At 42.3% G+C, this 20801-nt stretch overlaps 1 protein-coding gene across 5 annotated transcripts in view; it reads right to left on the bottom strand.

Annotated features, from left to right (window-relative positions):
* Positions 1–20801, bottom strand: part of ahctf1 (AT hook containing transcription factor 1) — a 125480-nt gene that overhangs the window by 21868 nt on the left and 82811 nt on the right. For all 5 annotated transcript variants that reach the window (XM_038815387.1, XM_038815392.1, XM_038815383.1 and 2 more), the window contains exons 25-28: positions 18414–18564; positions 16910–17017; positions 2049–2244; positions 1205–1402 (exon numbers count right to left, since the gene is read on the bottom strand). In XM_038815387.1, the coding sequence (XP_038671315.1) occupies positions 1205–1402; positions 2049–2244; positions 16910–17017; positions 18414–18564 (653 nt within the window). The remainder of the gene's footprint in view (positions 1–1204; positions 1403–2048; positions 2245–16909; positions 17018–18413; positions 18565–20801) is intronic.

Below are 20801 nucleotides of genomic sequence, written 5' to 3'. Positions count from 1 at the left end.
TGACTCAAGCCGGGAATCGAACCCGAGACCCTGGAGCTGTGAAGCAACTGTGCTAACCATTATGCTACCCTGCTGCCTTTGCAACCAACTGTAAAATTCTGAGGTTACAGGTGGCCAAGGGTTAAAAGTGTTGTTCTTTGCCTACAATTGACTATGCAATTGACAAAGGAGAATAAACTAATTAGGTAGGCAAGCACCTATTTAAAGGGTCTCCGAGAATTTCATTAAGTTATACTATTGTGCGCTCAATAAGACCACACTTAAAAACAGGCATTTCAGTAGAAATCTCAATATGACTAGTTAGGATATATATTTTTTTAAATTGCACATGGAAATAATTTTATTCTTGCTCCAAACAAAAGACAGTTCTGGGGAAGATGAGCATTGAAAGAAGACATGAAATACAGGCAAAGGACATGTTAATCACTCCATCAATTTACCGAAAAGTATACGATTCCACAAAATCATTCCTCTCGGCATTAAATTCAATGCCGCACCTTTTGATTCCCTCTATGATTATAATGTCACCCTTTTTGATAAAAGGTGCCTAGAAATAGACAGAATACCCAAGTGGGAAGAGACCAATTCGTCACTTCTTGGATCACTTACTTGGACATGCTCTATTGCTGAGTTGTGCACCCCCATGCCACCTTCATCACCGGTGCACATTACGCTAAAGGTTGAGGTTATTTTCAACACTTCTGTCAGAAAAAAATTATCTGAAGGAAATTCTGAGAAATCTACCATGAAGCTTTGTGACAGCTGGCTCCCCACAACCAGCCCAAGATGACAACTTCTAAATTAGGTTAATCAACAATATTTGAGACTCTATCTCAACATTTATGACAAGGCATCGAACATAATCTTGCACTTTTCAAAAAGTTAGAAAAATAAATTAGATAAATGTTCATGATTCAACTGTACTGATTAAATCCATGGAGTAATCTTGAATTCCAGAATTTGCACAGAATGTTCCCCGACTTTTATCTGGTCATAAATACCTTCAATTGAACAGAGAAGTGTAAGGAAATGCAGTCATCCCGCCTTATAGATTATTATGCATTAATATTTTGAGTTTAGAATCCAAAAATTCGAGAAGATAGATTGCTAACTGCTAACATCTTGGCCATTAGCCAAGAGATGCATAACTCCCTTTAAAGAAATATCTAAATGCTAGCCTAATCTCAAGCCACAAAATACATACCCCATTAGTCCAATGAATAGTTGGTTTCTCCTTCATAAAAGAAATTTTGGTCTCTTTAGCACGAAGTGGAGGAGTTGAAGACCTACTCGGTGAAGCACATGGTGATGTCAAGGGCGTGGGACGAAGGTTGGACCTTAAGATAGACTGAGGTGTAAAATTGGCAAAGGTGGTCTCTGAAGATGTAAATGCTCTTGCCCTCTAAACAGAAACACAAAACGTTTTCATTTACCAGTACATACTAAGTTTGATGACTGCACCTTTCCCATTAAAAAGTTAATACTAGGTACATGGGGTAACTGGAAGGCCAGTCATCATAGTAATATGGAGTACATACAATGTATTTATACTATCTAATACCAAATTCATATAGATTTGCCGTAAACAGTTGATTCGAAAATTACTGTTTTTCCCCCCGTGAGAACCCCGTGCAGAAGGAGGCCAATCGGCCCATCGAGTCTGCACTGACCCTCTGAAAGAGCATTTGGCCTAGGCCCACAACCTCAACTTATCCCCAGAACCCCACCTAACCTGCACATTTTTGGACACTAAGGGGCAATTTAGCATGGCCAATCCACCCAACCTGCACATCTTCGGATGGTGGGAGGAAACCGGAGCACCAGGAGGAAACCCACGCAGGGATGGGGAGAATTTGCAAGCTCCACACACAGTCACCGGAGACTGGAATTGAACCTGGGTCCTTGGTGAGGCACCAGTGCTAACCAGCATGCCGCCCACAAATATTCCCATGATGGGGAGCAACATTAACTGCAATATAGTTCCTTTGCTAAGGAATCATTTAATAAAGTTTCATAAGATGTAACATGCATAGAAATTAACTGCATACCTTCATCACAGGAGGTGTTTGCAACAGTTTTAACTCTGATGCCTTAGAAATGCCTCCAAGATGGCCAGTATTGATAGTATATGGTTGCAATGGGTTGGTTGTCATCCAAGAGGGACTAGCTGTACTTTGGGCACACGGAGTAGACTCTGCATTCAAGGAAGAGTGGGTCTTCAGCTGCCGTACAGAATCTAATATCCTATTCAAAGAAAAATATATATAAGCCTCACTCTCTTCCAACAATTTAATTTCTTCACATTGCCACACATGATGCAACGTGCCTTCAGGGTAAAGATGGAACGGTGTCTCCAAAAAAACCTAGGTGGTGGTTATTCCTACCAATACGATCAAGGACAGAGGTAGCTGGCACAGGTAGAAAGGGTTGGATAAGGTTAATTGGGTTTCTCCCCTCGCAGCGGTTCTCTCTCACCAACTGCTGCAAGCCTAGTAGCTTTACCATCGCCATTCTCGAGTCTGGCCTTTTATTCAATTAATTTATTTTAACTTTTTATAACTCAGTTCAACGAATACCATCACAAGACTTGTGCCCTCATCTCGAACTACCACGCAGTCTGGCGTGATAAAGGGGATTTTACCCTGCATCTGGCCTCCTCTACTGGTCTGGAAGTGTTCAGGAAAAAAGTTACATTTGATGGCACGGACATCCTTCACTCTGCGGAGTACAAAATCGCCCGGATTTTGCAGCTGTGTGATGGCAAAATCAGCAGCACCACCATCATTATTTTGAGAAGCTGACGGCAACTGTTGGCAAATGACCATGCATAATTAAAAGTGGAAATCCTTCAGTTCTTGCCAGTGAATCTCCTCACAGCCACAGGATGTGCTGCATTGAAGTCCTCACAGACTGAAATCAATTCAAAAATCACAAAATTGATGCGAATTTCTACTTTTTACACTATTATTCTCAATGTGAAAATCTTCCCAAAATCTATGTTTTGTTGAATGAGGTGTAGTGGGTTTTAAATATATTACCACAACATAATTATTGTTGAGCAACCTCTCTGCCCTTCGATAACTGATTATATATTTGCAGGAACATAGGAACAGTAGTAGGTCATTCAACTCCTTTAACTTATTTCCCATTAAATGATATCATGGCTGATCAGTGGCCTTACAGATTTTGCCTCACATACTTTAATATCTTTAGATTACAAAAGTCTATCAATCTCAAATTTAAAATTTACACTTGATTTAGTACAATTGACAGTTGCGGAAAGGAGGGATTCCAAACTTCTCCCACTCTACATGTAGATGTATTTCTTAATTTGATTCCTTAAAATGCTGACTCTAATTTTTATATTATGCAGATTTTTTCCTAGACTCTCCAATTAGCAGAAATAGTTTCTCTCCACTTGTTCTATCTTTCCCCTTATATCTTGAAAACCTCAATCAAATCCCTTAACACAAGTTCTAGAAAATATAGCCCTAATTTGTGCAATTTCTCTCCATAATCTAACCCTTGGAGAACAGGTATCATTCTTGCAAAACTACAGTGCCTACCCAATTATATCCTCCCAAAGGTGTGGTGCCCAGATTTACTAACACAGATTTACTACAGGTTTGGTTGAACCAGGGTTTTGTAAAGCTGAAGCAATGGCTACTACCTCGTCGTATTCTAGTCCCCTAGATACAAAGGTTTCATTCTAATAGTCTTTTTCACTATTTTCTGTGCCTGCGCATGGCATTTAAATAACCTGTGAACTTGGTCGCCCAAATGTCTTTGTGCCTCCACTGATCCTAGCTTTTCAACACTTAGAAGTATCCTGTTCTAACCCTTGAGGTCCAAAGTGCATGACCCAACATAAAAATCCACTTGCCACAGGTTTATTCATTCGCTTCTATATCTCTTTGTGGCATTAAGCTTCCACGACACTGCATAGAATGTAATTGACCTCTGTCATTGGAAAATTTGATATCTGGCTTTCTAATCAAGGTTAATAAATACGGGGAATAGCTGGCTACACAGATCCTTGCAGAACACCGCTAGTCACATCTTGTCAATTAGTGCACCTGACAATTATCCCTACTCACTGCCTCCCAACGTTCAGCCAATTTCCTGACCAGGTCAATCATTTTCAGTCATGGGATTTAACTTGACCCAACAGTCTCGTATGAGGGACTTTATATTACTTCCAGGAGGCATTTGATAATAATAGATACTCCCCTATTTGTTACTTTAATTGCTGCTTCAAAAAATTCAATCAGTTTGGTCAGGCATGTCCTACCCGTTACGAATCCATGCTGACTCCTTCTGATCAGCCAAAATATTTCAAGTTAAGTTTCAGAAATTTCCTCGGACAGATCTTAGGCTAACTGGTTTATAAAATTCCTTAGTTTCTCTCTGCCACCTTCTTTAAATAATAAAGCGACATGCACAATCTTCCAATCTAAAAGGAACATGTCCCTGATCATAAAAAAACTTGAAAGATTTCAGTTAGAGCATCTGCAATGTTCTCACTTACAGCAGGGGCTGTTTAGCACATGGCTAAATTGCTGGCTTTGAAAGCAGACCAAGGCAGGCCAGCAGCATGGTTCAATTCCTGTACCAGCCTCCCCGAACAGGCGCTGGAATGTGGCGACTAGCGGCTTTTCATAGTAACTTCATTTGAAGCCTACTTGTGACAATAAGAGATTTTCATTTCATTTTTAGATATTGAAATGAAATCCATCCATGTTGTCACGCTTTACTGACATGATATTCTTCATTTCTGCTATTTTAATTACAATCATTTTAATGAGTCCCTGTGACTGTTTTAAAATTAATTTCCTTGTGATTTCCAGCAGTCTGATCTATTCCTTTACTGAAAATATTGACAAATTAATATCTGCCAAATCCTTACTTTTATTGACAATATTCCTGCCATCAAATTTCACGTTGCTCCTAACCACTCTCCTTTTCCTAATATAATTCTAAGCACTTTTTGTATTGATTTCTATCTTTAAGTTTCTTTCATACGCCCATTTTATGTTGTGTTGCTCTTTCCTGTGCTTTGCATCTTTCCCACGTGCCAGGATCTGTTTTGTTTTACATTTTGAATACTTTAATCTCATCTCTTAACTTTCTGGTTGGCCATGGTCGTCTTTTTTGACAAGCAGGAAATCTTGCCCCTTAGGGGGTATAAACTGGTGCTGCATCATGTTAAATACTCTTTTCATGCACTAATCTTGTCATTTTGCACATCAATATATTTGCCCAGTTTCGTGGACCATTTCGGTCTCATCCCAAGTCAGCCTTTCAATCAAAAGTGTTTCTCCCTTTCAAACACTGCACTAAAGTCGATTGCATTATGATGGGGATATGGTGGTGTAGTGTTAATGTCACTAGACTAATAATCCAGAAGTCCAGACTCATACATACAGAGAAAATAGAAGCAGGAGGCCATTCGTGCCAGCTCCGTCATTCATTATGATCATGGCTGATCATCAAGCTCCATACCCTGATCCCCCCCCCCCCCCCCCCCCGCATATCCCCGATCCCTTTAGAGCTCCATCTAATTCTTTCTTGAAATCACACAACATTTTGACCTCAATTACATTCTGTGGTAGTCAATTCCACAAATTTACCATTCTCTGGTTGAAGAAATTTCTCCTCACCTCAGTCCTAAAAGGTTTACTCCTTATCCTCAAACTATGACCCTTAGTTCTAGACTGCCCCCTGCCTCCCCACCCATCAGGAACATTCTTTCTGAATCTACCCCATCTAAGCCTGTTAGAATTTTGTAAGTTACGAGATCCCCTCTCACTCATCTAAACTCCAATGAATATAACCTTAACTGATTTAGCCTTTCCTCATATGGCAGTACCGCCATCCCAGGAATCAGACTTCATTGAACTCCCTCCATAGAAAGAACATCTTTCCTCAGATATTGACACAAAAACAGCACACAATACTCCAGATGTGACCCTATACAATTGGAGTAAAACATCTCTATTCCTATACTAAAATCCTCTCACTATGAAGGCCTACATAGCATTTGCCTTCTTTACTGTCTGTTGCATTGGCACACCTACTTTCAGCGACTGATGCAGGAGGACACCAAGGTTTCGCTGAGTATCCACCTCTCTCAATTTACAATCATTCAAATAATAATCTGCCTTTCTATTTTGCTACCGAAGTGAATAACCTCACAATTATCCACATTATTCTGCATATACCCACTCACTCAGCCTGTTCAAATCTCACTGAAGCATCTCTGCATCCTCCTCACAGCTCACCCTCGCAACCAACTTTGTATCATCTGCAAATTTGGAGAATACATTTTGCTCCTTCGTCCAAATCATTCATATATAATGTGAACAGTTGGGGTCCTAGTACAGATCCCTACGGTACTCCGCGAGTCACTATCTGCCAATTGGAAAAAGACCCATTCATTCAAACCTTTGCTTCTGGTCTGTTAACCAGCTTTTTATCCATCTCAAGACTCTTGCACTTTAATTTTACAAAGTAATCTGCTATGTAAGACCTCGCTGAAAGCCTTCTGAAAGTCTAAAGAAAACACATCTACTGGTTCTCCCTGGACAATTCTCCTAGTTACATCTTCAAAGAATTCCAGTAGGTTTGTCAAGCATGATTTATTTCCCTTTTGTAAATCCATGATGACTTTGTCTGATTATACCACTGCTTTTCAAATGTTGTGCTATGAAATCTTGATAATGAACTCGAGCAACTTCCTTACTACCGATGTTAGGCTCACTGGTGTACAGTTCCCCGTTTTCATGCCCAGAGGAAATTGGTTCAAACCTCACCACAGCAGCTGATGGAACTTAAGTTCAATTAACTAAGTCTGGAATTGAGAGATAGTCTCAGTAATGGGGCTGGTTTAGCTCACTGAGCTAAATCGCTGGCTTTTAAAGCAGACCAAGCAGGCCAGCAGCACGATTCCCGTACCAGCCTCCCCGGACAGGGGCCGGAATGTGGCGACTAGGGGCTTTTCACAGTAACTTCATTGAAGCCTACTCGTAACAATAAGCGATTTTCATTTCATTCCATAATGGTGAGCACACACTGATTGACAGATCATTTCTACGCCAAAGTTCTGTACATGTTCTCCGGCTTATCCTCCGTTTATGTTGAGGAACCTGCGAGGAGTGATACTGTGTGTTTGGTTTTTTTGTGTAAAGTTGAGCTGATATATCTTTGTACTGGCACCAAAATGGAACAGTGACGTAACTGGTTTTTAAGTGTCCAATTCATTCTTTCCAATTAAAGGACCAATCCACTTAACCTGCACATCTTAGGGTCGTGGGGACGAAACCCACGCAAACATTGGGAGAATGTGCAATCTCCACGCGGACAGTGAGCCAGAGCTGGGATCGAACCTGGGACCTTGGAGCCATGAGACAGTAGTGCTAACCACTATGCCACCGTGCTGCCCTTTTCTTGTTATCTAATGGTTAGTGTGACATGTGGAATATTATGTATTCTCAGTAATGGTGACCATAACAACCACCATTGATTATTGTAAGTGCCCATTTGGTCCACTAATATCCTTTAAGGCAGTGTTTTTCAAACCCCCCCCCTCCGGGACCCAAGGAGAACAACTCAGTGGGACTCACTGCATTGTTCTGACCGAGTCCAGCGAAGCAGAAACACATAGCGATTGGATCTCAATGTAATCAGGTTCACAGGAAGAGAGGGCAATGCGCATACCAGGTGCTGAGTTCAGCTGGTTCCTTTCTGCTGTCTTCATCTTTGTGAGTATGGAAAATCCAACCTTGCACATGTCGGTCTTGTGAAGGCAACAAAATCCTTTTTTTACTCAGCACTGAATACTCTTCCAAGACACTACCCCAGAATGCTGACAGCTTCATGGACTTGTGGTGTGTTTTTAATGAGGTCTCACGGGTGAGATGCAGACGTCCAGTCTCCTCATTTAATAATAATAAATCATTATTGTCACAAGTAGGCTTACATTAACACTGCAATGAAAAGCCCCTTGTCGCCACATTCCAGCACCTGTTCGAGTATACGGAGGGAGAATTCAGAATGTCTTTCACGTCTTTCGGGACTTGTGGGAGGAAACTGGAGCACTCGGGGAAAACCAGCGCAGACACAGGGAGAACATGCAGACTCCGCACAGACAGTGACCCAAGCTGGGAATCGAACAAGGGACCCTGGAGCTGTGAAGCAACAGTGCTAACTACTGTGGCCACCCATTTGGAGTCAGCTGCAAGTTAAATCATTCACTCTGGGACTCAAACTCATAAGGATTTTTCACCCACCGCTTCCTCTTTCAAAATCTGATCGTTCTCCTCTGGAAGTGACAAAAACTGTTGATCAGCGAGCACAGCCAGATATGACTGAATAAGGCTTGCCAGTCTATTGACAGTTCCCTTACTAACAATGTTTTCTTACTAACAATCGATTCTGCCGTAGCAGTGTGAGGAGCATGTAGTAGTTTTGGCTTTGCACTTTCTAAACTTTCAATGACTTATAGAAAGCATCTATTTCTTCAGTGGCAAAAAGAATCGCCATCCTTCCCTTGCAAATTGAGGTGGTTTGTTTAGAATTGGAAAGATGTCTGCAAGGTGAGACACAGTTAGCATCCAAGTTTCAACACCAAACCAATCATCCAGAGGGGATGATTTTTCAAGGAGGTATGCATGGATTTCATACCGACCCCATGACAGCCATTGTACCTCTGTCTGGAACAATGTGTGTGTGTGCTCGGCCGCCATATTGGGTCACAGAGCCTCAAAAACTACAGGTATTGAGCTGTATTTAATAAAATTCAGACCTTCCAGAATTCTTTCAATGCTACTTCAAGATCGGATGGAATCCTTTTGATGCCAATATCTCACAATCAATAAAACAATGATCAAACAATGTCCTGACCAGCTGCCTCATTAGAACATAGAACAGTACAGCACAGAACAGGCCCTTCGGCCCTCAATGTTGTGCCGAGCCATGATCACCCTACTCAAACCCACGTATCCACCCTATACCCGTAACCCAACAACCCTTAACCTTACTTTTATTAGGACACTACGGGCAATTTAGCATGGCCAATCCACCTAACCCGCACATCTTTGGACTGTGGGAGGAAACCGGAGCACCCGGAGGAAACCCACGCACACACGGGGAGAATGTGCAGACTCCTCACAGACAGTGACCCAGCCGGGAATCGAACCTGGGACCCTGGAGCTGTGAAGCATTTATGCTAACCACCATGCTACCCTGCTGCCCCTAATAAGGATAATTAATCCTTATTATAACTCCGCTGTTTTTCCCAGTCACGTTGGTTGCCCCATTGCTTGAGATTTTTCTGCAATGAACCCAGTCAAGCCGAGTGTTTCCAGCCACGTAACTATACAAGCTTCAAAAATCTCTGCGCCAGTCATGCCGGTTGGTAATGTCAGGCAGCACAGCAAACCCTCAACAAATTAGGCCGTTGGATTGAGGACTCCTGTGTTGACTTCAAAACAATAAATAAGCTGGGCTTCAAAATTCTCAGCAATATCACAAATTTGGTTAGCCACTGTGTTATCACTAAGTGGGATGCATTTCAGTTTTTAAGCTGACCTCATCTAGGACTGTACAAGCCATGCCTAATGCTGCAGGGATAATTAATCTCTCTACTACAGTGTGGGGAATTTTCTCTTCAGCTACATGGTAAGTTACCATACAAGAGGCTAATCGTGCTTTGCCATTCAATGTTACATTTCTGCTAATGACGTCAGCTGACGATATAAGTTCTCGCTGCTTCCTTTGAGAAAAAAATCAAGAGGTTTGTCCATGAACTTGCCATGCTTAGTCTTCAAATGCCTTTGAGGTTTTGATGGCTTTAAAATATTTGCTGGTACTTCCCTGCATATAAACACACAAACATGGGCGTTGCATCCTGATTTGCAGCAGCACAATTAACAAAGCCTCAAAAAATCATCTTTATGCTGCTTTGTTCCCAATTACAGCTTCTTCTTGGTAGATTGCACACCAGAGGCCTTGGAGCTCTGTATACAGCTCACACTAGCTCTACTTTGTCCTACTGTGGACTCGCCTGCGCAGCTCTCTCCAGCAGATTCAGTTGTGAGATTCTGACCTGGGTCTCTTTGATCCTCTGTTCCTTATAACAAAATGATCCATGTTCAGTTCTTCACAGTCCGGTGCTTGTTTGCTCGCAGCTAGAAAATGAAGGCATCTCTCCTCTGTGATTTTGCGCCAAAAACAGGAACGTACAGGTTACGGGATGTCAGTGTATGTGCCAGGTGCCTGACCTGTTCTCTGCTGCCGCTTCAGACGGGAAGACTGCATAGTTCGCATTTAAAACCTGGTCATTCTCAACTTAAAAGCTGGTCGCAACTGTTGGGGACTTCATCCACGATCAGGAAAGCTGCGACTGATTGTTCCGCAACCCTCCAGACACCTGCCCGTGGGTCGTGACCCGGTTTGAAAAGTCCTGCTTTAAGGGAAGGAAATCGACCAATCTTACCCGATCTGGCCTACATATGACTTCACATCCACAGCAATGGGGTTGACTCTTAACTGTCCTCTGAAATGATTAGCAAGCCACTGAGTTTGAGGGCAAACTTGATGGGGAAAGATCCAACGATGCCCAAATTCAAAAGAATTTGTTTAAAATGTTTTTGTGTCACATCAAAAGAGTCATGTGCTGTGCATGTACGGTAAATTTCCAGAGGCATTTGTAAAGGTGCCACATCAAACGTTATTGCGAAATATACAAGCTCAGTGTAGGGGGTAACATATTGGCATGGATAGAAGATTGCCTAGCTGACAGGAAACAGTTGGCATAAATGGGCCTTTTTCTGGTTGAAGGATATGACTTGTGTGCCACAGGGATGAGTGCTGGGGTCTCCGTTTTTACAATTTATAGAAATGTAAAAAATGAAAGGACTGAGGGAATTGTTGCTAAATTTGCTGATAACACAACACAAAGACAAGTGGGAAAGCAAATTGTGAAGAGGTCATAAGGAGACCACAAAGGGATTTTGTAGGTTAAATGAGTGGGCAAAGATTTGACAAATGGAGTATAGTGTAGGCAAATATGAAATTCTCCATTTTGAAGAATAGAAAACTATTTAAATGGCGAGTGATTGCAGAGGTCTGAGATTCAAAGGGATCTGGGAGCCCTAGCCCATGAATTACAAAAGGCTAGTTTGCAGATAAAAACAAAGTTAATGGAATGCTATTGGTTATTGAGAGAATTTAGAAGTAGAAAGAGAGAGAGGGAAAGAGAGAGAGCAAGAAAGAGGCTTGCTTGTGTGCGGGTGGCACGGTAGAACCGTGGTTAGCACTGCTGCTTCACAGCGCCAGAGTGAGAGAAAGAGAGAAAAAGAAAAAATGAGAAGGAAGAGAAAGATTCTTGCATGTGCGCGAAAGAGTGAGATAGATATGCGGGCTGCACAGTGGCTAGCACTGCTGCTTCACAGCACCAGAGAGAGAGAGAAAGAAAGAAAAAGAAAAGAAAAAAGAGAAAGGGAAAAAGAGAGACTTGCGTGTGTGTGAGAGAGAGTGAGAGATATGCGGGCGGCACAGTGGTTAGCGCTGCTGTCTCACAGGTCCCAGGTTCGATCCCGGCTCTGGGTCACTGTCTGTGTGGAGAGAAAGAGAAATACAGCACAAAACAGGCATTTCGGCCCACGATGTTGTGCCGAACTTTTATCCTAGGTTAATCATAGAATTTTGAACACTAAGGGCAATTTATCATGGCCAATCCACCCAACCTGCACATCTTTGGACTGTGGGAGGAAACCGGAGCACCCAGAGGAAACCCACGCACACACGCGGAGGATGTGCAGACTCCACACAGACAGTGACTCAAGTCGAAATCGAACTTGGGACCCAGGAGCTGTGAAGCAATTGTGCTATCCACAATGCTACCGTGCTGCCCTTAAGAAGAAATTGATCTACACTCCATTATTCTACCCTAATCCATGTACCTATCCAATAGCCGCTTGAAGGTCCCTAACATTTCTGACTCAACTACTTCCACAGGCAGTGCAGTCCATGCCCCCACTACTCTCTGGGTAAAGAACCTACCTCTGACATCCCCCCTATATCTTCCACCATTTATCTTAAATTTACGTCCCCTTGTAATGGTCTGTTCCACCCGGGGAAAAAGTCTCTTGACTGTCTACTCTATCTATTCCCCTGATCATCTTATAAACCTCTATCAAGTCGCCCCTCATCCTTCTCCGTTCTAATGAGAAAAGGCCTAGCACCCTCAACCTTTCCTCGTAAGACCTACTCTCCATTCCAGGCAACATCCTGGTAAATCTCCTTTGCACCTTTTCCAAAGCTTCCACATACTTCCTAAAATGAGGCGACCAGAACTGCACACAGTACTCCAAATGTGGCCTGACCAAGGTTTTGTACAGCTGCATCATCACCTCACGGCTCTTAAATGCAATCCCTCTGCTAATGAACGCTAGCACACCATAGGCCTTCTTCACAGCTCTATCCACTTGAGTGGCAACTTTCAAAGATCTATGAACATAGACCCCAAAATCTCTGCTCCTCTACATTGCCAAGAACCCTACCATTAACCCTGTATTCCGCATTCATATTTGTCCTTCCAAAATGGACAACCTCATACTTGTCAGGGTTAAACTCCATCTGCCACTTCTCAGCCCAGCTCTGCATCCTATCTATGTCTCTTTGCAGCCAACAACAGCCCTCCTCACTATCCACAACTCCACCAATCTTCGTATCATCTGCAAATTTACTGACCCACCCTTCAACTCCCTCATCCAAGTCGTTAATGAAAATCACAATCACAGCAGAGGACCCAGAACTGATCCCTGTGGTATGCCACTGGTAACCGGGCTCCAGGCTGAATATTTGCCATCTATCACCACTCTCTGTCTTCTATTGGTTAGCCACTTCGTTATCCAACTGGCCAAATTTCCCACTATCCCATGCCTCCTTACTTTTTGCATAAGCCTACCATGGGGAACCTTGTCAAATGCCTTACTAAAATCCATGTACACCACATCCACTGCTTTACCTTCATCCACATGCTCGGTCACCTCCTCAAAGAAGTCAATAAGACTTGTAAGGCAAGACCTACCCCTCACAAATCCGTGCTGACTATCCCTAATCAAGCAGTGTCTTTCCAGATGCTCAGAAATGCTATCCCTCAGTACCCTTTCCATTACTTTGCCTACCACTGAAGTAAGACTAACTGGCCTGTAATTCCCAGGGTTATCCTGATTCCCTTTTTTGAACAGGGGCGCGACATTCGCCACTCTCCAATCCTCTGGTACCACCCCTGTTGACAGCGAGGATGAAAAGATCATTGCCAACGGCTCTGCAATTTAATTTTTGCCTCCCATAGAATCCTTGGATATATCCCATCAGGCCCGGGGGACTTGTCTATCCTCAAGTTTTTCAAAATGCCCAACACATCTTCCTTCCTAACAAGTATCTCCTCGAGCTTACCAGTCTGTTTCACACTGTCCTCTCCAACAATATGGCCCCTCTCGTTTGTAAATACTGAAGAAAAATACTTGTTCAAGACCTCTCCTATCTCTTCAGACTCAATACACAACCTCCCGCTACTGTCCTTGATCGGACCTACCCTCGCTCTAGTCATTCTCATATTTCTCCCTTGCTCTAGTCATTCTCATATTTCTCACATATGTGTAAAAGGCCTTGGGGTTTTCCTTGATCCTACCCGCCAAAGATTTTTCACACCCTCTCTTAGCTCTCCTAATCCCTTTCTTCAGTTCCCTCCTGGCTATCTTGTATCCCTCCAGCGCCCTGTCTGAACCTTGTTTCCTCAGCCTTACATAAGTCTCCTTCTTCCTCTTAACAAGATATTCAACCTCTCTTGTCAACCATGGTTCCCTCACTCGACCATCGCTTCCCTGCCTGACAGGGACATACATATCAAAAACACGCAATATCTGTTCCTTGAACAAGTTCCACATTTCACGTGTGTCCTTCCCTGACAGCCTATGTTCCCAACTTATGCACTTCAGCATTGTATTTACCCTTCCCCCAATTGTAAACCTTGCCCTGTTGCACGCACCTATCCCTCTCCATTACTAAAGTGAAAGTCACAGAATTGTGGTCACTACCTCCAAAATGCTCCCCCACTAACAAATCTATCACCTGCCCTGGTTCATTACCAAGTACCAAATCCAATATGGCCTCCCCTCTGGTCGGACAATCTACATACTGTCTTAGAAAAGCTTCCTGGACACACTGCACAAACACTACCCCATCCAAACTATTTGCTCTAAAGAGTTTCCACTCAATGTTTGGGAAGTTGAAGTCACCCATGACTACTACCCTGTGACTTCTGCACCTTTCCAAAATCTGTTTCCCAATCTGTTCCTCCATATCTCTGCTGCTATTGGGCGGCCTATAGAAAACTCCCAACAAGGTGACTGCTCCTTTCCTATTTCTGACTTCAACCCATATTACCTCAGTAGGCAGATCCCCCTCAAACTGCCTTTCTGCAGCTGTTATACTATCTCTAATTAACAATGCCACCCCCCCCACCTCTTTTACCATCCTCCCTAATTTGTTGAAACATCTATAGCCAGGGACCTCCAACAACCATTTCTGCCCCTCCTCTATCCAAGTTTCTGTGATAGCCACCACATCGTAGTCCCAAGTACCGATCAATGCCTTAAGTTCACCCACCTTATTCCTGATGCTTCTTGCATTGAAGTATACACACTTCAACCCATCTCCTTGCCTGCAAGTACTCTCCTTTGTCAGTGTTACCTGGAGTTTGCATATTCTCCTGTGTTTGCATGAGTTTTGCCCCCACAACCCAGAGATGTGCAGAGTAGGTGGCTTGGCCACACAAAATTGCCCCTTAATTGGAAAAAATGAACTGGCCACTCTAAATTTATTTTAAAAAACATTAATGGACCATGGGAGGGTAGCTTGGCCAGGGGTTAAAGTGGGGGGCCATGTGGCTGGAGAATGTATTTGTGTCCCTTCCTAATTGCTGATACATGCATAGATATAGCTAGAAAAGACTTGTTGACAATTGGTATCTGTGTTTGCACCTATTTCGCGGCAAAAAAGGAGCATCAACATTCTGAGAATGCTTGGGGTTACCTGATGCATTTGGGACGTCACTAGCTGTTCCACAGCTTGAAAAGGTTTGGGAAACCCTTTGTGAGATTATCAAACTAAATCTAGTTCATTACTTGTTACCAGATCTAATATGGCATACTTGTGCGCAGAAAACTCCCAGTCACATTCAAGAAGCTCATTACTGTTCGTACATGTGCTAGTCTCCTCGTCCCCAAAATGAAAGTTAAAATCCCCCATCGAGACTGGTCTTACTTTGTTACACGTTGTCTAATCTCTCCATTTATACTATTCATCACATCACAGCTGCTTGTGCACATCTCCCACTAGTCGCAAATCCTTTTCTATTTCTTAATTCTGCCCATAAAGTTTCCACTGCCTGTTTAACTATTGCATCACTGAAATTACTTGATCCTTAATGCTATTACTCCCCTCTGCCTATTTCCCTGAATTTCCAGTAGGCTTAATAATGTGATATGTTTAGTTCCCAGTCCTCACTGTGTGGTAACCTTGTTTCAGTAATGATTACCAAGCCTAACCCTCCAAGATGAACTTGAGCCTTCAGTTCAGTGAATTTGTTCTCTATACTTAGCACATACTTACTTGGGCCTCACGCTCCAACTTGTCCTTCTGCTTTAACATTTCACTGTGACAATTTTTATTTCCATCTCATGAACATGGAACATACAGTGCAGAAGGAGGCCATTCGGCCCATCGAGTCTGCATCGATCCACTTAAGCCCTCACTTCCACCCTATGCCTGTAACCCACGAACCCCATCTAACCTTTTTGGTCACTAACGGCAATTTAGCATGTTCAAGCCACCTAACCTGCACGTCTTTGGACTGTGGGAGGAAACCGGAGTACCCGGAGGAAACCCACGCAGGCACGGGGAGAACGTGCAAACTCCGCACAGACAGTGACCCAGCCGGGAAACCGAACCTGGGACCCTGGCGTTGTGAAGCCACAGTGCTATCCACTCGTGCTGCCCTCCTGCTTTAATTTTTTTGCTTCTTTTAGTTTTCTCTTTACCGGTCATGTCCTTAGGCACTACACTGGAATTTTATTTGTTTTTGCGCCATTATCTATGCTACTCTTTTCACTCCCTCCCTCCAACTCATAATTTAACCCCTTTTGACTGCCTTATTTACCCTTTCCACTAGGACCGTGGTCTCAATCCCAACAGTACAGTTCCTTTCTGTCCCAAGACCGGTGCCAGTGCCCCTCTTTCCCACATCACTCCTTTAGCCACATGTTCACTTTCCTATCCTGCTTATCCCTACAGCAACTTACTCACCAAATTTATGAAATATCAAATTTCTCCATTCCTGAGTAAAGATACCACTTAAAAAAAAAAAGTTCATAATATTTTGGCTTGCACTTTAATTCCATGTGTATGTCCCAATCTTTATTTCACTACCTGTAGCACAAGTGAATGATAAAGTGGGCTTGTTAATTCCTGGTCTGTGTCTGTGAAAATTCTGCAATGTGATTGGATACTTAGCATACTTGATGATATCACAGTTGCTGAATGCCAGAGATCTCCTATAGATGGTGTCAGAATGAAATTAATGTTGAGATAAAGAGAAATCTGCGTCACACAGCCAGCTAGATCTTCGCGGACAGCTTTGCTGGAAGTCAGTGGCCTGCTGTGCGTTTACTGGAAGATCCAAGTTAATAACAGATGTCTGTACACAACTTAAAAAACTCATTTCTAAAATGAATCCTCATAAGGAGTAACATTCCAAATACAGGGAAAGAATGCACAAGAGTAATAAAGATCGCATGGGAGACAGAGTGCAAACAAATTTATTAAATAAAGCAATGTCTACCTGGAAAGTCTCTTAGATTGCCTGTTGATTGGTGTCCCAACAAAAGCATTAGATACTTCAGTAGTTTTGACAGCTGGATTAACTGAAGGTGGTTCATTATTCCTAGGACTGAAGTTTATTTTTATAAAGAAAAATATGTTTTAGTACAAAGATCAAGATGTTTTCTAATATTTAAATTTTACAAAATGTGCATATGCAGGTTATGGCAGAAAGACTTTACTACTGCTGTGAAAGTTACAAAGTAGCCAGGGTGAAGTTAGACAGTAAAATAATTTACTATACCATTGTCAACATCTATGTTTATCATTCTACAAAGAGTGATTTAAATTTCTGCTTATTAAACAAATAAAATCTCCGCCTGATGCTTATCTGGTAGAATCCAAGGCCTTTGCCTTATAAGAGCAAAGTGAACCTTTCAGAAAATAACATTGCATCTTAAGACTGATTAAACAGCAGTGTGGAGTTTTTCCTCCACCCACCTTTCACTGGCAGCTTCCAAAGAATGAAAAGCACCCACAGCAACCCAAGGGTGACTCACTTTCTTTCTATCCACTTCTCATGCACTAGAGTGATTCAGACCCTTCCCTGTGGCAATGGATGTTTGAATTTTGACAATTCTTTGAAGACAGTTGCTTCGCGTTTCTTGCAAACCCTATCACAGCATTAATTCCAATAATTGTATGTTGGGGAAGAACGAGTCTGAAGCTGGCCTGTATTTCAAGACAGCAAAGTACAGTCACAGGCTCTCCCAGTGTGAACTGGTTTATATACTCCTGCAATGACTCTCTGATCATTCCCAGATTGGGAACCGCTGTGCTTAATGACTAACTTAAAGTATGTATTCTATTGCAGCATAAATTCAACATCAACATCCCTATTTACTATCTTTAATGGCTTCACCATTGGTCCTTTGCCATTACAACTGTTTCACCTAATATTAAATGAAACTCCCAAATCCCTTCCATTGCTGAAGTTAGTTAAAAAGCTCTTATTATCCCTTTCTGTACTGAAGCTAGTTTTCACCTCAATAACTCTTAATTGGTTTTAACACTAAGCCTTAGATGTTAGTGACAGCATCTGGGTAGACAATCACTCCCCTCATCACTGGATGGGGAATCACTCTCTCACCTTCAGCCTTAGTCACAAACTTTCTCAACATTAATTTAATCAATACTACAGCCCTTATCAATTTCATCCTTGTGAAATTACAAATTAGCCACCCCACAAACAATCCCGCTTCCCTGCCAAAATCAAGACTCACTGCACTATTATTAGCTGGTTAAGCTAATTTTTGCCATCTCAAAAATTACAGGTATCTTAAAATCCCTCAGTCTCACCTTCACCTTCCAGTCTTTAAGATCCTTGGCAACAAATACTACTTTTTATTCAACTCATCTCTTGTTTCGATTCTGCACAGCAGACATACGGTAGGAACCCATCCTCAACCATTTTCTGGACACAGTGGAATAAGCAAAACCACTACTGCAGTACTAGAATTACTAACCTGTTGTGAGGAGATGGAGTGGATTCTTGTTCATTTTTTTGCCACACCTCATTAACCTTTGAAAGCACCGAGTTGATGAATGTTGCACGTGTAACCACACTTCCCGAAGTTGCAAGCCTTGCCACAGTAGATAATGGTTTGGGCCGCGTAACTGTTTACAAAAGATCCCCGAGCTTAAGCAGATTCAACATTCAATGTATCAAACCACTGTATAATACAATCTTTATTAGTATCACAAGTAGGCTTACATTAACACTGCAAAAAAGTTATTGTGAAAAGCCCCAAGTCGCCAGTCTGGCACCTGTTCGGGTACACGGAGGGAGAATTCAGAGTGTCCAATTCACCAAGCAGCACGCCTTTGGGGACTTGTGGGAGAAAAATATTGAGGATCTTGATTTGTAAACAGTTTCCCATTTACTTCAAGGTGAAAAAAATCAAGCTCGTAAGAATAGTTAATCAGCACCTCTAACTGGATACAAAGTCAGTCAATGCGACTCTCATCGTCTTGGTGATGGGTTTTGGAGATGGGAAGGGTAGAGTGGAAGCCAGTGAAATTAGGTTACAGGCTTCCCTAAATCATCACTGAATATCTCAGATGGGTTAGTCTGCCTGGGTCCAAGTGAGAGCAGCGAGGCCAAAAGTCTCTTTGGTTCTCCATGCTGGAACATGGGTGGAAGCCCGGCTTGGATTGAAGGACCAAATTTGTGAGGCTTTGAAACAAAACTGAAAGATGGGCCCAGCTTGCACTAGAGGGAGGATCTCCACTATTACTCTCGTCTTGAAGGATTAAAAGTTACCAGGCTGAGAAAGAAAACAAAATGCCTTGGGAGCGAAAAATTATTTTGAATTGATCGTGGGAGAATTGAATATTTACTGAAAGGCATTGTAACATACAGCTCTGAAGTTTGTTTCTTCGGCTGTGGTGGGTATTCTGTTCTGTGGTTTAAAGTACAAGTTGCCTACAAAGATAGTGTTTAGTCAACAGCGCTTTTCAGTATTTTGTTGCAGTAAACATCTTAAAGCGCGAATTCATGCTTCATCTTTCAGTTCTTAACTCTATGGAAATCGTAATGTACCTCAGAAAAACCTGAAAGCCAATCCCGAATATAAAAGAGTACTTGAGTAACAGGAAAGATTAGAAATATTTGAGCTTTTCAGTCTTGAAAAAAGGTAACTAAGTATTAACTTCAAACAGATACACAAGATAATGAACAGTATAGTAAAAAAAGACCAGAATATTTAAAATTAAGCTATGCCGGTGTAAAGGAATGCTGACTCAATTTAATTAAAAAAAAACCACTCTGGTTTCATGGCAAGAAACAGTACTCTACATGGAAACATAATATGGATTTGAAGCCGAGGAAGAAACAAGGAATAGATGCATTGTTTAAGAAACAGATCAACTTTGTAACAGCAGGAAATTAAAAGCATAAGAAATAAAAGCACAAGTAGTCCATAAGCCCCCTTGAGCCTGTTCCATCCACCATTCCATAAGATCATGGCTGATCTCAACTTTACTTTTTCACAAAATCCTCATATCCCTTTTTCCTAGTGTCCAAAAATCAATCTCAGTATCAAATATACTCGATGATGGAGCATCCCGAATCCTCGGATTGAAAGAGTTCCAATGATTCACAACCCTCTGAAAAAATTCCTTCTCATCTCAGGTCTTCAATGACTGACCTTTTATCCTGAGACTATGCCCCTAGTTGCCTGGGGGAGCATACCAAGCCCTCTCAAAACCTGATGTTCCAATTAGATCATCCTTCATTCCAATTAGATGATCCTTAATTCTTCTAAAATCCAGACAGTATGGGGCCAATATGCTCAAACTCTCACTGTAAGACAAACCTCTCATTCCAGAAATTAATCTCTGTGAACTTACACCAGTGTTCTTCAAACTTTTTTTCCGGGGACCCATTTTTATTAACCGGCCAACCTTCGGGACACAGCCCGGCCAACCTGCGTGACCCACCATTTTCTCTTGCCTTGTTTGCTGCTGACAAAAATGGAGGAAATGGCTTTAGGTCCCTTTGGCCCACGTACACGCTCTTCCAATGGAACCTGTTGGATGAAGATGAAGCCTTCCGGTGTCGGAAAATATGGAGTCTCCATCTGTCCAAAGTTCTGCATTTCTTCCATAAAATTTTCTTAAATAAACCCCCCCGCCCCCCCAAAACTTGTAAAAAAAAATGAATAAAATAAATGAGTAAAATGAATACAACCCCCCCGAACTTGTAAAACAAAAAGCTGCGACCGTTTAAAATAATAGCGGCCGCACTGCGCATGCGGCCGATGATCTTGCGCGCGTGCGCAATGCGGCCAAATTGTTTTTACATGTTCGTGTCCATTTTATAGGCCGCTTGCAGCCAGCGTTATTAAAAGTCA

Source organism: Scyliorhinus canicula, chromosome 1, assembly GCF_902713615.1.
Source record: "Scyliorhinus canicula chromosome 1, sScyCan1.1, whole genome shotgun sequence".
Lineage (NCBI taxonomy): Eukaryota > Metazoa > Chordata > Chondrichthyes > Carcharhiniformes > Scyliorhinidae > Scyliorhinus > Scyliorhinus canicula.
This window is presented reverse-complemented; position numbering and strand designations above follow the sequence as displayed.